The sequence below is a fragment of the Hylaeus volcanicus genome, chromosome 9 (genome assembly GCF_026283585.1).
Source record: "Hylaeus volcanicus isolate JK05 chromosome 9, UHH_iyHylVolc1.0_haploid, whole genome shotgun sequence".
NCBI lineage: Eukaryota > Metazoa > Arthropoda > Insecta > Hymenoptera > Colletidae > Hylaeus > Hylaeus volcanicus.
The window spans coordinates 60,503-77,148 of record NC_071984.1 but is presented as its reverse complement, the minus strand read 5'-3'; the positions used below and the strand labels follow the sequence as shown (position 1 = coordinate 77,148).

General features: G+C 36.8%; 1 protein-coding gene and 1 long non-coding RNA gene across 5 annotated transcripts in view; both read left to right on the top strand.

Annotated features, from left to right (window-relative positions):
* The first annotated feature begins 3,823 nt into the window (after nucleotides 1-3,823).
* LOC128881867 (uncharacterized) lies at nucleotides 3,824-6,572 on the top strand. Of its 3 annotated transcripts, none has more exons than XR_008458206.1 (3): nucleotides 3,824-4,425; nucleotides 4,608-4,921; nucleotides 4,998-6,572. It is a non-coding gene; the product is annotated as an uncharacterized LOC128881867 (long non-coding RNA). The 3 variants fall into 3 exon arrangements; XR_008458207.1 differs by having other exon boundaries at nucleotides 3,824-4,474; XR_008458205.1 differs by having other exon boundaries at nucleotides 3,824-4,474; nucleotides 4,548-4,921.
* Nucleotides 6,573-11,960: 5,388 nt separating this feature from the next.
* Nucleotides 11,961-16,646, top strand: part of LOC128881866 (uncharacterized) — a 26,351-nt gene continuing 21,665 nt past the window's right edge. Inside the window, exons 1-4 of one of the 2 annotated variants that reach the window (XR_008458204.1) lie at nucleotides 11,961-12,125; nucleotides 12,984-13,003; nucleotides 13,079-13,300; nucleotides 13,390-13,718. Coding sequence is in view for 1 of the 2 variants with exons in the window: in XM_054133245.1 (XP_053989220.1) it covers nucleotides 13,157-13,300; nucleotides 13,390-13,506 (261 nt within the window). In the remaining variant the exon portion in view is untranslated. Of the gene's footprint in view, nucleotides 12,126-12,983; nucleotides 13,004-13,078; nucleotides 13,301-13,389; nucleotides 13,719-16,646 lie in introns of those variants that run through there. The other variant, XM_054133245.1, reaches the window with a different exon arrangement.

Here is a 16,646-nt window from a genome sequence, read left to right as displayed (position 1 = left end):
TATAAAGAAATTATTTTTTTTACAAAATTTTGGGTCCGATTTTATATGCAGATAGAAAACCATGAAACTTTTTCTTAAAAAGATTTCTTCTATCTATGATAGTGTCGGAGATAGCCTATTGCAGCTGAAACTTTATATCGTTTCACCCCCTAAATATGAAAACGGGACAAAATAAAAAGTAGGTATATCTTATTTTTCGGCCCTTCAAAACATATTCAAAAATCAAAACAATCGGAGGCAGACACCTAAAAAACATTCCTTATCAGTCTGTCTTTCTTCTTCATCAAACTGTCTTTTTCTACTTCATCGAAGCTGGTCGGACTTGAATATTTGGTTATACGTACTTACAATGTATACCCAACCGAGGTGTCGATTCTGTTTACACGCCGAGCGCCAACATATAAAGGGACAGCCAGTAGAGGAGAGAAAGTGAGGTCGAAACAAATCGGAGAGACTATATGTATCTCATTTTCGCTCGCTAAGAGCGTATTATGTTTCTCGCTTCGTTCAGAAACAGCAGAAAGCGCCACCTCGTTTTCATCGACCAGCCGTGTCTCTATGGGTATTACCATTTCTATGCAGAAACATCTGCTGTAATACCGACCAGCCAAATCGGAGAAGTCACGTGCCGTGTCTACCCCCTTATAGGAGTGACACTGGCGCCGCCGATAGCGCCGGGCGTGAATGAAAGTCGGGTTTTATGTTCACAAGAGTAGAGCTTGGGGACCCTGGGCACTCTGTTCCAGGATTCGGCACTGGAAAGTTGTATTAAGCGAGCGTTGACCCTTTTATTCTTACTGTATCTTGTATCATATTAATCCAGTTTTACATTATCATCGTATTAATTTAGCTTCGCATTGATAAGTGTTTCGTGCCATTGCTGTGTATCTACCATCAAATACTGTAAGTCAGAAAATTCTTTTACCTGAATTATAATTTCTTTATTCTATTTCATTCTTATTCTTTCCTTTCTCTCTCTTTACCTCTCATGGATCGTCCAACTACCCATCTTGAGTGAGTTTTGTGCAGTTTCGGCAGCCCTTTTCAAATTTTCAAATTATCATTTAATTTAAACTTTCCAAATTTTCGAGAAAAATAAATGGTCTCATTTGGCGTCCAACGTGGGGCTCGCTGGAAAATTTAATTAATACATTAGTTTATTGCATTTGTAAAGTGATTTATTGAAAATTTTTGTAGATAATATTAATAATTACAGAAATAAATTCAAATATTAACGAAATATTACTGTGCCACGTGTCCGAAAATTGAACGATCGCTTTGTCTAAAGGTACGCTCGGGAAGGGTGACCTCGGTTGCGTCGAAACGTTTTGTTTATGTTACGCCGGTAAGGTCCCTGAGAGGAAAGGTTTTTCTATGAATCTCTTCCAACTTCTTATTGCTTGTTTCTGAAACTGTACTTCTATATTATATGGTATACTGTGAATTTATATGAATATATATTGTTGATTGATATTTTATAAACTGTAAATCTGTATCTATCAATACTGGTCATAGGCAGAGATGGGCAAAATCTTTATCTAAATAAAAATTTCAAATATTAAATAAAGATGAAAATTGTTCATCTATTACTCGTTGAATAAAGATACATATCTTTATCTTTATTCGATAACTGTCGAATAAAAAAATGTATTCGAAGTAAATTTTATTCGAAGGATAAAGATATCTTAAATTATCTTTATCCGACGTCTAAAGCTACCTGCTTTATCTGCAGAAAGTTTCACCCGTCGGGTAGTTTTCGCGTTTCAATCTTTATCCGACGGCTGAAGATACCTGCTTTATCTGGAGAAAGTTTTACCCGTCGGGTAGTTTTCGCATTTTTATCTTCATCCGACGGCTAGAGGTACCTGTTTTTTCTCCAGAGAGTTTCACCCGCAGAATACGTTTTCTCATTTTTATCTTTATCCGATGTTTCACCCGTCGCGTCGGATAACTTTCGCACTTTCATCTTTATCCGAAGTTTATCGGATAATTGAAAAAAATCGAAATTCTCATTAATATTTTCTATTTATTCTGATGAAACAATTATTATTGTACTGAGTAATTAGAACATACAAAACAATTTTATGTTTTACTTTTATTGAGGGGGGATTCCAGTGGAACAGGTTAAAAAAATCGATTTCTTTTTGCATAAATGCAAAGTACAGTTTCAAAAATGTGTTCCAAAAATAGCATTAAAAGTATGAAAATTGAAAATTTCACATTTTTATAATAATAAGAGTATAAAAGTTGAATAAAGAAGAATAAAATAAACGTAATGGATTAACTTATACAGCGTTTGAAAGGGAGACTTTTTTTCTATTTTGTGGCGCAAATTTTATCCCAATATTTACTACAGTTTAACAACTATACAGCAATATCCCCAGATTTCTCTTTAACCACAATAACTATGTAAATTCTGAATTCGCGGCTTTTCCGATTGCATTGCCTTATTTAATTCGGTCAAATAAGGCAGAATCATATTTAAAAATAGTAAATACAAATATGTCGAAAAATCATGCAATTGATTATACAATATTTATGCCTGATCGTTGTTAGACAACATGACTTCGCCTGTAAGAAATAATTTGAAGGCCGGCCACTGTTCTATTACTCTATTAACAACAGAAATTAAGGATAGCCATCGCGTTTGTGACGCATAAGGGAATTTATGCATTTTGACATCGCAAAACAACTGAAACTCTTTATATTCTGAAACCTTTTTATAACTAAATTTAAAATAATTGTGGAGTTGGCGCAAAAATGTTTCTATGCCCTCAGGTATTTTCTTACAAGCATAGGATGCACATAATGCAAATGTGCGGCACGAACATTTCAATATAAATAAATCAGGGTTTACATTCCGAAATAATTGGGAAACGGAATTATACTGTCCCATCATAACACTCGCACCATCACATGCAAATCTAACCATGTTTTTTTTTATACGGAATGTCGTGCTTCACAAAGAAATTAATTATTGCATTAAACATAACATTTGCAGTGCCATCAATTATAGGGAGCAAATGTAGAAACTGATCCGTAACTTTAAAATCTCCACTTTGAAAACGTACCACAAGTGCCGGATCCTTCATTGATCCTGAGTCAGTAGACTCATCAGTAGACGTTCAGATCCTAATGACAATTCATGTAAAGTGACTGCTCCGCACTTTGATGGTAAAATGAAGAAGCTAAATGGCGTATCTGCCAAAAATTGAGACTGTTTAGAAATTTGCCTAGATTTCTGTGGCCTGGAAGTCAAATGCTTGGTGTGACCAGGCAAGGCATTCTTAGATTATCAATACCTATACTTTCTCTCTCACAGACTTTCAGATAATTTGTCAATATGAAACTCTGACAATATTATGAGTACACTTTCATTGTATTGGGTTTTAAAATAATTCTTATTCATCGACACCTTGACCTTGTTTGCCAAAAGCAAACATTGTTTTACACTCTGTGCAATATGTTGTTGCAAATAGGTGCAACTTAATGGGAAGGCTCCATCTGGATCGGTTAATTTCTTGTTGAGTTGCATAAAAAAAAATAGGAATTTTGCAGTAACAGTAGTTATAAATATTAAGAAATTCATAAATTTTTCCAACTGGGAACAGCATGAAATCAGCTGTCATTATATGTAAATGTATGAACATACATTAAAAACGAAAAAAATATATATATATATATATGTCGAATTGAGTAACCTCCTCCTTTTCGAAGTCGGTTAAAACATAGACATATGAAAATATAAGATGTCCCAAAAATGTTGTAACAGCTTGAAAGAGGTGGTTCGGGAGGTGATTTGAAACAACTTTTTCCTTAGCGAAAATGTTGTCCGAGGCTTCGTTGAGGAGATATTAATGGAAAACGCCGACCAATCAGAGCGCGAGTATAGCGGCGGAGGGCGGTCGCCTAGCTCGTAGTCCACGCCTACCACGGGCGGTCCAACAGCATACGCGCGCTGTGATTGGTCAATGTTTTCCGTTAATATCTCCTCAACGAAGCCTCGGACAATATTTTCGCTAAGGAAAAAGTTGTTTCAAATCATCTCCCGAACCACCCCTTTCAAGGTGTTACAATATTTTCGGGACACCCTGTATTTTCATATGTTTGTGGGTATCAATACAATATTTTCGAATTTTCTTAATCTAAGCTTACGTGGTTGTTACGAGCCAGAGGGGGCTGCCGGCGTAGCCGGGGCTTTTCTATTGGAATATGGTTTTTTGTTAATGGCTTGACCAGTGTTGTTAGGTAACACTGGGTACCTTGGGGAAGTAGACGCGGATACGAACCTTCGTATGGCTAACGTAGGGAGCTCCAGGAGGTTGGTTATCGAAGACAAATCCACGTATGGCTAACGTAAGGAGCCTCAGGAAGGTGATATGCGGACGAACCCACGTATGGCTAACGTGAGGAGTCGCAGGAAATGTTAGTATTAGGCCTCGTAACAGTTTTTGATGTACTTCGAGCGGCAAAGGTACACCGAAAATCTGTAATAGTGTGGTGCGGTATTCATAATCGCAAAATAATTGGACCCTACTTTTTTTAAGGAAACGTGAATGCAGCTTCGTATTTAAGATTTCTAGAAACAGAATTATCTAATGTTTTAGATGAAATGCCAATAGTACAAAAACAAAGTCTTTGGTTTCAACACGACGGAGCTCCTCCCCATTTCGCTACAACAGTTCGTAACTGATTGAATATTAATTTTGAAAATAAATGGATTGGGCGTGGCTATTTAAAAGGACTAGTGTATCAAACACCAGTAGAAGACGTAAATGATTTACGAACAAAAATTATGACTGCATGTAAGTCAGTATCGGAGGAAATTTTAAAAGCTGTTGAGAAACAATTTTTAAGAAAATTACAGATGTGTATTTCCAACGATGGTGAGCACGTAGAAGGATAAAAAATTATTGAACAAGTAAGTGAAAATTTAATTGATACTTAATATCTTTAACAAAAATATTCAATATGTATTTATAATATTATAATTGCAGTAATTTGATACGGACACAACCGACGCTGCTCAGCAGCGTTTGCTAGCTCTCAGCCGCTTACGTTAAGAAAATTTTCAAGTAATAAAGTAAAATTACTCGTTACCTATTAGGTTTAGGGCTAATAAAGGTCAACACTTTTTTATTTAGAATTCGATACTCTACTACATTCTTGTATACAAAATATAGCATTCCATTTAAAAAAATTACATTGACCTCCAAATCTCCTCTATTACTCCACCCACAAAAGAACAATTATTACTACATGATGTAGCCCGTCATACCAAACAACTTTTGTAGGAACAGATTTGTAATAACTACAATATCTTCCGAGATATCCTGCTGTACTCACTTAAAAGAAACACCCTGTATATTCTGATATGCACCGGAATTTACAATTGTTATGAGATGTGACGTTCGCATATCGACCGTCCTAACCAGGGACATATTTTTCCCTTGTAATGAGTTAAAGGCAGATGTAGTATTTGTATATTCGAACGTCACCCTATATTTTAGACTGAGAAGCGTTTAGCAAGTAAGAAAGAACCTAAGCGATAACAGCTATAAATCACTGTATGGTGTTTCTTTTCGTCGTCTATTATTCAAATAAAATCTTACCCATCTTTTGCGATTACACTGATATTTAAAGTTGCGCAGGAGCCAAACTAGCGCCACCAACGAAGAGCAACGGAGAATAGGTGAACTACGAAACAGTTTTTCGCGTTTTTTATGCATAATAATGAAAACAAACACATCATGATTATGCATTTCGTAATCAGGGGAAGTAAATCTATCGACCTATCAAGAGTTTGTTTCGAAAATATGTAAACAAAAAATTTGTTCCTTAAAAACATATTTTTATCATATTTTAAAGGTGAAATTGCAAAATCCTGCGTTAGAGTGGCATGCGGAGTGATGTAAAAAATATTTTAGAAAAAGAATCGTGAGAAAATATTGCTTCCTCGCTTCAAAAAACTTGATGAGCTTCGTTGCTGTGAAATCTTGATGATTTGTATGGCAATATGGCTGCTCCGCTATCACGCTGTCCACTGCAGCGCTGCTGTCGTCTCTGCTGCGGTTGTTGCGCTAGTAGTCTAATACGCTTTTCATCATGGTTCAGTATCGTAGTAAGTTTAAAAAATGTCCGCGGTCATACATTTTTCTTTTAAGTAGGTGTGTATATATAGAAATTGGTAAGAAATATTATGTACGTGTAAACTAACTTGGATTGATTACAATAGATTGAAAAAATTGTCTTTTTCGATGATGAAAAAAGTAGGTATAGCTAGTATGAACGTAATAAGATAGACAAAAGCATACGCATAATGATGTATAAGTGTTATTGGAAAGAATAAATGGTAAAAGTGTAGTATAAATATAAATTTAATAATGGAAAATAAGCAATATATCTATATTTATCTATATCTATATATCTATATTTTAAATTTAAATTTATATGAAAATATTTATATTTTATTATTTAATGTTATATTAATAGTTTTATCGATACTTTTTGTATCTTTAGATTTAATAAACTTTTATTTTTATTATGGAGTAAGATTAATTTTAACATTTATAATTATTGTTTATTGAGGATTAGAAATTATACGATTAATATCGAGATATTATTTTATATTTTATACATTATTTTTTTCTTTAAATTCTTTATATTATCTTTTTTTATTAAAATTCCTATATATTTATTTCATTGTTGGTTATTAAAAGCTCATGTTGAAGTTCCAGTTTCCGGTCGCTAATTGTAGCTATAATTTGTAGTTTATAACGCTGTTTCTATTACATCTCCAACACTTGTACGATTGACACTCGTCAATCGTAATTTAGATATTTTTAAAAATTTATTTTTCGGAAACGAAAGAGAGTCGCTCCTTGCAAATTTTATATACTCGACTTTCTTATACATCGACGCCAAGTACATGAAAAATAGCCTCCCCGTATATGTACCTGGCGCTGGCGCTACCGCGTACCCCATAAAAAACTTCAAAAAAGTAAAAAAATTACGCCAAGTACATGAAAAAGTGGAAGACTCAAGGAGTTATCATAGAAAAATAAAAGATCCCCATAAAAAACTACAAGAAAGTAGAAAAAGAAGTGAAATCGAAATGAGCTGCCAGTACATGAAGGTGCTTTCCAGCAAAGTGCAAAGGCGACACTGTATAACACAATGAAAAATTCGGTGCTTTCCAACTATGCGCAGCTAAAATGCTGTGTTCAATAGCGCAGACGTTCAGACCCTAATGACAACTCATGTAAACTGACTGCTCCGCACTTTGGCGGTGAAATGAAGAAGCTAAATAGCGTATCATCCACAAACTGAGACTGTTTAAAAATTTGCCTAGATTTCCGCGGCCTGGAAGTCAAAAGCTTGACGTGGCCAGGCAAGGTCAAGGTTTTGATGAATAAGAATTATTTTAAAATGTAAAACAATGAAAATGTACTCATATTGTCAGCGTTTTAAACTGACAAATTATCTGAAAACCTGTGGGAGGAAAGGTATCGATGTCGATGAATGATCTTAGAAATAATTTAAAACGCAATGCAATAGAAATTTACTCATATTGTCAAAGTCTTAAATTGACAAATTATGTAAAAGCCTGCGAGAGAGAAAGTATGGGTCTTGATGATCTGAGAATGGCTTAGCTGGCTACGCCAAGCATTTGACTTCCAAACCACGGATATCTAGGCAAATGTCTAAACAGTCTCAGTTTGTGGATGATAGGCTATTTAACTTCTTCATGTCACCGCCAAAGTGCGGAGCAGTCAGTTTACATGAGTTGTCATTAGGATCTGAACGTCTGCACTGTTGAACACAGCATTTAAGCTGCGCATAGTTGGAAAGCACGAATTTATCATTGTGTTATACAGTGTCGCCTTTGCACTTTGCTGGAAAGCACCTTCATGTACTGGCTCGTTCACTCATTTCGATTTCACTTCTTTTTCTACTTTCTTGAATTTTTTTAGGGGGATCTTCTATTTTTCTATGATTACTCTTTAAGTCCTTCACTTTTTCATGTACTTGGCGTAATTTTTTTACTTTTTTGAAGTTTTTTATGAGGATTAACATATACATACCTGAAATAATAGAGAAATAAGCTAAGCTGCTCAGTTCATTGGACAACTGAGTGTTTTTCGAAATCCTATATTTGATGCTGACCCTTCCGCTAGACCAGATATAATTCCTGAAACTGAAATAAAAAGTACTTATTAATAAACTATTTATTTAAAAAATTTCTCCTTGCGAGCAAATGAACTTGTTTTTTGCCAAAAAAAAAACATTTCATTTCTTCGAAGAAGAAAAAGATACACACTCGCAATTACAATGTAATTATAATATTCATTTTAAAAGTTCTAATTTTGTAAGGAAATGAAATGTTTAAAACCATGCAAAAGAAACATTTCATTTCCTTCAAAACATTGAACTTTTAAAATGACGCACATACTCATAACCCATTCTTTTAATTAAAAAGAAACATGCGCAAACAATATACATTTTCATATTGTTTTTATAAAACATGCAAGTTTTCGAGCAAATGAAATTGTTTTTTGCCAAAAAACAAGTTCATTTCTCTGAAGAAATCAATTTAAAGAATGGCGAACTTAGTTAAGAACTTCTTAAAACAATGCTTAAGTCGCGACTGTGAATACGACCCTATAAATATGCTTATTTTATGTATACATACTTGGCAAATGAAGCGTTGGAACTGCTGAAGTACTCAGTCGGACATTTAATTTATAAACATCCTCAAAATGGACATCGCAGATTTTCACATTTTTCAATGATGGCATGTTCTGGAGGCAGGTATTATCACACGCTGCTATCCACTGAAGGCAGCGTTCCCTATCTTTCATCAGATCGGGAAATTGGCGAAGCTGGGTTTCCTGTGAGGTACATCCTCTCACTTGGCACTCTCTAGGTGCCACTTCACAAAACTGCAAAAAAACATACAGAAAAACAAACACAGAAAAGTACACAAAGAACACACAAAAAACACAGTTAAATGTCACAAGAAAATCAAATCACGCTGGCTATCAGATCACCGCCACGCTCGCCAGGTGAGTGAATGTACCATTGTGCCAGTGACAATGACCTATTGTTACTTTGCAAATGACGACGAGTACTGACGGAAACCGACGGCGACCGACACCGACATTGAAAATTTCATACTGGTGTTGGTAGTACTCACCGATACGCTAGATATATGTATGTGATGCCTACTAGCGCCGCGTGGTTTTGGTTCACCAACTAAAAACGTGGTTTCACTTTCCCGCAACTGTGCTTGGCCCCCCTGATGCAAACTAGTTGTCCAGAGCCGGGCCACCCGATGTTCTTATGTTGTGTTAAAAAAAACAGACTCTGAGAGAGACAGAGGTCAATGGTAGGGGCAAGACTATTACGGGATTTGAAGGACTCAGGTTATAACAGCATGGCCTGTGCCGTGAGCCCAGCGAAAGGCGGCACTTTCGCCAAGTGAGACCCATGTGTTGCACAGGCTTGCATAAAGCTTGAAAAACGAACGAAACTCTAAAACGTCCCATAGACGATACTATCTGTTGTACGCCGGAACTTTTCACGATGCAACCTTTCACATTTGGTACAAGGTTATTACCGCGATTATGTGGTGTTTGATATTATTTTTATCGGGAAAGCATAAGGATTCCATTGATACTATTTTCGCGACAATCTGATGAAAAATATAAACATTTTATGTACAGCAGTACATCATTTTACGATTGACTGCCCGTATCTTTTGTTCTGCGCCGAGCGCCTACCTGGGCTCGCTCGACAGTCTCGGGATGAACGGGCAATCGACTCATCAATTTTTCATAAAACCAAATTCTTTATTCTTCATCGTATCAACGTGACCGTGGTGCCATTGGGTTCTTGGTGTTCTCCCAATTAAAATGATATCTCACATCGCGTAAATCGGACTATTTTTAACGAAACAACTTTTCAATTATGCAATCAGATCTTTTATGTAATTTCGTTAATAATTGGCCAAATTATGTCATGTGCGGTTTCATTTTCATCGCAAAAACATCAGGAATCGATTGAAGTTACTTCCGCAAAGTTCTGATAAAAATTGCAGAAGTTAGTATTTTTATTTCAGAATGACAAAACTGGCGGTGTCCGTACGATCTGTCGTACGACATATCGCATCGTACATGGGTCATTTAAGTAGAGCACTGGCACCCACCAGAGAGAGGACTATCGTGATGCTAAAGGACGATAATCTTCCGCCTCTGACCTGGCATCTTGGACGAGTAAAGGCTAATCTCCGTGGCAGTAACACCAAACATGATAGAGGCTCATACGAGCACATACGACGTCGTGTAACACATTCATTGATTGCTCGTAGCGATTACCGGGCTGGGGGGGGGGGCATGTTCTGTCCGACGCGGAACGACACGGTAGAAATCCTCGACGGATCGTTTATTACATGGACGTGCCAATTAACTTATTTTCGCGATTAACTTTCTTTCGAACTTCAGTTACGGTTTTTACAGCGCGCAATTTCAACCTTTAGAATAGTAAAGTCATTTAGTCGTTTGGAGTTCTTTGGACAACAATTTTAGCAGTCTACGCGACTACGACTAGCCGTTTCGCCTCTACAATATTTTATACACTGTGCACAGTCACATAGTAAGACAAAACAAACAATACGCAATCAAAAATCTATAACTGTGCTTCTAGCGTTAGGGTGTAATATATTTCCTTTATTTATATTGCTATATTAGTTTAAAATTTATAAGCAAAAAACGACAAAAATCAAGATTTTCTTGAATTAAATTGTTTATAACAAGAAAACGGAACAGAGTTGAGAGTGAAAAACATATACCTATTCATCTACGCATCCCTTTTATGTAATTGCACAATCGGTTTGCTGTTACTACTTTTGTCACCAAAACGCTGTTTTAATTCTCTAACGATTGGCCTAGTTGTACTGTTGACGATTGGAGGAAAGTTGTTTTTGTGACGTATCTCGTGCCTGTATTGGGACAAACGATGATGCTGGAAAATTCGTTTGGAAAATAATGAATGAAAAGTTTTATCTAGATTGTTTGAAGTTTAAGGGTCAGTCGCAGTCAGGAAAATGGAAACGGACAGTTTCTTGTGTGTTTTTTTTAAGGTATTAAATAATAATTTTTATTAATGAAGTGTAAATATAATACAAAGTATGTCTTAAGGAATTATAAAAAAAGTTTTGTTTTAAGAAAAGGTTAATTCATTTCGTCATAACAGGCAATGGCGTGGGTGGCCAATTGCTTTGCGGTGAGCAAGATTTCTTCAAACTAATGCACCTGAAAACAAAACTAAAGGTAGATTTAGAAAATATATTATACTAACGGGTCCCTGAACAAAGGATTTTTTATTTTCTTGTATACTTTTTTTTTATCCTGTATTGAATCGCTTAATTTTAGTGAAAAAATTGAAAATCAACTTCAAATGTAGGCCATCTTGTTTTAAATTGATTTTTTCCAAAATCCTTTGTTCAAGGACCCGCTAGACTAATCTATTTTCGAAATCTATCTCTGTTTTTGTTTTCAGGTAAACTAGTGTAGAGAAATCTTGCTCACCGCAAATCTATGTTTTTAAATCATCGTCTACGTAATCGGCTGTTATGACGATATAAATTAAACGGATCTAAAACAAAAAATGTTTTTTAGTTCTTTAAAACATGCTTTGTTATATACTTAATTGTTACTTATGCAAATTATTATTGAATAACTAAAAAAAAATTACAAAGAAATGTCGTTTTTCCTCTTCCTGACTGCGACTAACCCCTTAAGCAGAAATACCCACAATCGTATGTGGTCTGAAGTTGTATAAAGTTGTGTGTAGTTGTCATCGTAGCAAATTAGTACAAAATTATTTAATGAATAATCAGTTAGAAGTATTAGAAGTAACGGTTCTTTCGATCGTAAAGAAAATTTCGGAGGCATCGACAAGTCTTCGAGGACCCCCAAACGCAGGCATGCCCCCCACCCGGGCTTCAAGGGAGCTGGCCAAAGGGGACCTGGAGGTGTCGTCGCGAACGTCAGGATCGTACGTCACTTCAGTTGAAAATGTCGAAATGCGAAGAACTAAAAACGAAGTGACATTGAATATTTAAGGTAATTATTTAAGGATACTGACAATACATGGCGAAGTGTGCACCGAATTCTGTAATCAGAAGTTTTTCCTGTGTATAGAAACGTATGTAGTGACTATGCCAAGTTGTGAAGTGAATATTTTGCCCTGGACGCGGTTCGATCTCGGTAGGAGACACTTATTATTTTACGTTTTGATATGGAAATTACCTTTCTATTGTACAAAGATTATTTTAATAAAATATCGTGTAATTTTTATGTTTTTTATCGCATTGAAAAGGGAGTCAGGATGTGGAGAAGAGTTTCTACAAGATTTTATAAAAATTATTTACAGCGTAAATTTTACATTTTTATTCTTAGGGTAGGACAAATGGTAATTATGCTGTAAATAATTTTTATAAAAGCTTGTAGAAACTCTTTTCCACATCCTGACTCCCTTTTCAATGCGATAAAAAACATAAAAATTACACGATATTTTATTAAAATAATCTTTATACAATAGAAAGGTAGATTCCATACCAAAACGTAAAATAATCAGTGTCTCCTACCGGGATGGAACCGCGTTCAGGGCAAAATATTCACTTCGCAACCTGACGCTCCACCGACTGCGCCACGATGCTTCTATGACATCCCCAACACGGGTACGGTCGACACTCGTCAATCGAAATTTAGATATTTTTTAATATTTATTTTTTGAAAACGAGAGAGAGTTGCGCGTTCCTACTTTCAGAGATTGTTCTACATACCCTTCTTTACATAGGAAAAAATTCTGATTAAAGAATTCGGTGCACACTTCGCGTGCGTATGTTATTAAAAAATTGAAACTTTGTTTGAATATCTACATAGAATACAATCTAATATTCTTTTTTGTTTTCATTACAGAATGAGCAGCCTGGAGGAAGGTATGATTACTTATTTATAGTAATTGAAAAATATTGTAAAAACTTTATATTAATCTTTATTTCTTTTTCCAACAGTTATAAGGCATTGATAGGTTGTCCTTCTGGGATAACCAGTATACCAGATATGGACAACAGTATGAAGTGACATTTCTAATGGCACCACCACCGCCACATTTCACGCTCGGTATGCCGCAGCCCCCGCCGCCACCCCCACTATTTGTCGTGGGCATACCACAGGCCCCGCCGCCACCGCCAACTTTCGTGGCGGCTATGGAGCAGCCGCAACGCAAGAATGTGGTACGTTTAAAAATAATCGTTAACCAAAATTATGTCAATAATTTTTTATTAGTAGTTAAAATTAATATATTCCGCCATACTAATTTCAGAGTAACAGGCGGCGGCGGCAGCGGCAAAATAGACGCCGCAGAAAGACCGCGGGAAGAGATGTACTACTAACGCGGCCTCCACCCGCGAGAACCCAACAAGAGAGACGACAGGGGCCGGTAAATAAATATATTTATATAACGCAAAGTTTTAAAAAAAATAAAATAAAATATGGGTAAGATTATCAAGTGTATATTACCTTAATTTGTGTTTCCCATATACACCCTAGTCCAGAAGTTCCCCAACTTTTTAGACCCGCGGCTCCCTTAGTATATGTATAGATTACAGTGTCCAACAAATTTAAACTTTTTTTAAATTCCACGATATCCACTACGTGATTCTAATAGGGTTCCTCGTCCTAAATACAAATCTGAAGACATATTCCTTCAGAATTATCTGCTCTTTTGAATGCCTGTAAATGAACGCCGAAGTTCAAAAAGTTGCCGACGCAAGTACTTTTCACGAAATACTTTTGTATTTTAATGAAAAGTTATTCACCTAGGTCGAATTTACTATGCATTATAGGTTTCTGCAAACATTTCTGAAGAGAAAATCACCCGCCGCGAATGTTGTAACGTTTTCTAGTTCGTACAGATCCAGAAAATATTAATTTAGAACGCACGAATTCTGTTTGCCGGCGCGCAGGTTTCGCTCGTTTTATATCGGTGAATCAGAGCCGTTGTCATGCATTCTGCACAATCGTCGCCACGCGCTTTAATCTTTTTTTATTTAAGTTAGTGTTTGGGGGCTAAACTCTGCTCTAAAGAGAAATTTGTCAGGTAGCAGTTTTCATTTAAAATTAACAATAAAATATGCAATTATAGATTGAATTAATTGTTAAATAATTCAAGTTAGATTTAAATAAAGTTTCCTCAATATCAAATTAACAAAAGTCGAAAATTGAAGATACAAAAACGGGAAATTAATGATTAAAATTTAAACAGTGGAAAATTGTCTCCGTTTTGTTAAGTTCCAGTATAAATGAAATATTAAAAATGAAGAATTGCTTATCTAGAACATGTAAATGTAATACAAAAACCGATAGCGCGTGGCGCCGATTAGGCGAATCCCGTAGCGACGGCCTTGACTGACCGAAATATAGCGAGCAATGGCTGTGCAGCGGCAAAACACCGTTCAAAACTTTTCTATGGATAGGTTTTTTTTATACAAATTTTTGAACTTTTTTTCGATTATTTTTTAGATATCTTCACATTTTAGGCCATATATCGTATTAGAAACGTCCGATTGGGTCGCGCAAGTTGCCATATCAAAGGTAATCGAATTACCAACAAGTGCGTTTGACATTGTTTTCCAATCGGTTCAATAGTTCAAGTGTGACGGGCCAACACATATGAGAAACCTTCAATTTCTTCGGCTAAATTAAAACACAACAATTTCTTCCATCGCCATGCAAAATTAGTAACTGTCAAATTATGTCCAATTTCTTATTGTTTACGTATAGATCGCACTTTTACGAAGAAAGCAAGCTTTTGTTGAATAAAATCTATGGACAAATACCGTAGTTAGGAACAATTGAGTAAAGGTACAAAAATTCCAATTATACTCTGTTTTTGTATCATTCTCCTATTTATATAGGAAACGTTAATTTAATTCAGTTCGATTAGAAATGAATGTTGTATTGCTTAACTAACAATTATTCATAAACAAATTTCATAATAATATTTTGTTTACATAAAGAAATAAGTGTTTTCCTTCACATTTTTCAATTTTAATATTTCATCCGGCCAGTGAAAATATTTTTTTTTCAATTCGGTCCGGGGGCAAAAACAGTTGGCCATGCTGATCTAAACCACGTGGCAAACTGTGTGTAGACTGACGATATAGTAACAACAGAACAGACGAGGACAGTGCCATAACGGAAAGCGCGATAGCGAGACAGCCATATTGCCATACAAATCATCAAGATTTCACAGCAACGAAGTTTTTCCAAGATATTGAAGCAAAGAAGCAATATCCTGGGGAAAAATCATGCTAGCCTAATCGTCCTGTCCTCGTCGCTCCTGCAATTGTTGTATCGCCCTCTCTGTCCTTGTCCGGGAGTTTCCTACTTTTCGCATCAAGCGTCGACCTGCCCCCGCGGAAACCGTAATGGCAGTCCGCCAGTCGGGGACCACCATCGGAGAGGATCCCCGACAGGCGGGCAGCGAGCACACGCTCAAAGAGCTTGCCCGCCTCATCGAGGAAACAGATCGGCCGATACGCGGAGGAATCGCCCGCGGGCTTTCCCTTCTTCGGGACGAGGACCATCCGCGCCCGCTTCCACTGGCGTGGGACCCGCCCCGACTGCAGGTATCCGTCAAACAGCCACTTGAGTCGGGGCCCGAGGCCGCGCAGGGCCAAAGCCAGCGCTCGGCCGGGGGGAGATACCGACCCTACGGTTACCCTTTACCGGGAGATACCAATTCCCAGCAGCTATCTGACTTCGCGTCAGAGTCGTCTGCGATTTCTACTCGATCCTCAATCTTTGGATCCATTGAAATAAACAGGACTAATCGTATCTTCTCCGATTCTTGAATTCAGCCCACTCGTAGGGCTCACACGCGCGTCGCTATCGCCCTGGCTCGTAACAGTCTAAACCACGTGGAAAACCGTGTGTAGACTGACGATATAGCAACAACAGAACAGATGAGGACAGCGCCACAGCGGAAAGCGCGATAGCGAGGCAACCATATTGCCATGCAACGAAGCTCATCAAGTTTTTTGAAGCGAAGAAGCAATATTTTCTCACGATTCTTTTTCTAAAATATTCTTTACATCACTCCGCATGCCACTCCAACGCCCGATTTTGCAATTTCGGTCTTGAAACTTTATAAATAATCAAAGTATGGTTTTTTTTTCTTATAGTATAAATTTGTTTACAAACACTTTTTCCAAAATCGGGCCTTGTAGTGGCATGCGCCAAGGTATAAGGAATATTTTGAAACCAGAATTATTAGAAAATATTGCTTCTTTGCTTCAATATCCTGGAAAAAAAATCATGCTAGCCTAATCGTCCTGTCCTTGTCTCTCCTGCAATTTTTGTATCGCCCTCTCTATCCTTGTCCCGGAGTTTCCTACTTTTTCCGCAACTGTCGCTGAAGTCAACTCGGAGTTTGACGGGTAATGCAGCGAGGTGACATTACCGGCAAAACTGGGCCTAAAAAGGGGTTCACGATTTTTCGTCCTTATATTAGCATATTTTGGACTGAATGAGGGCTCATTCGAAAGAGGAAGGTCCAACGAAGGGTGCTCTGGTCAT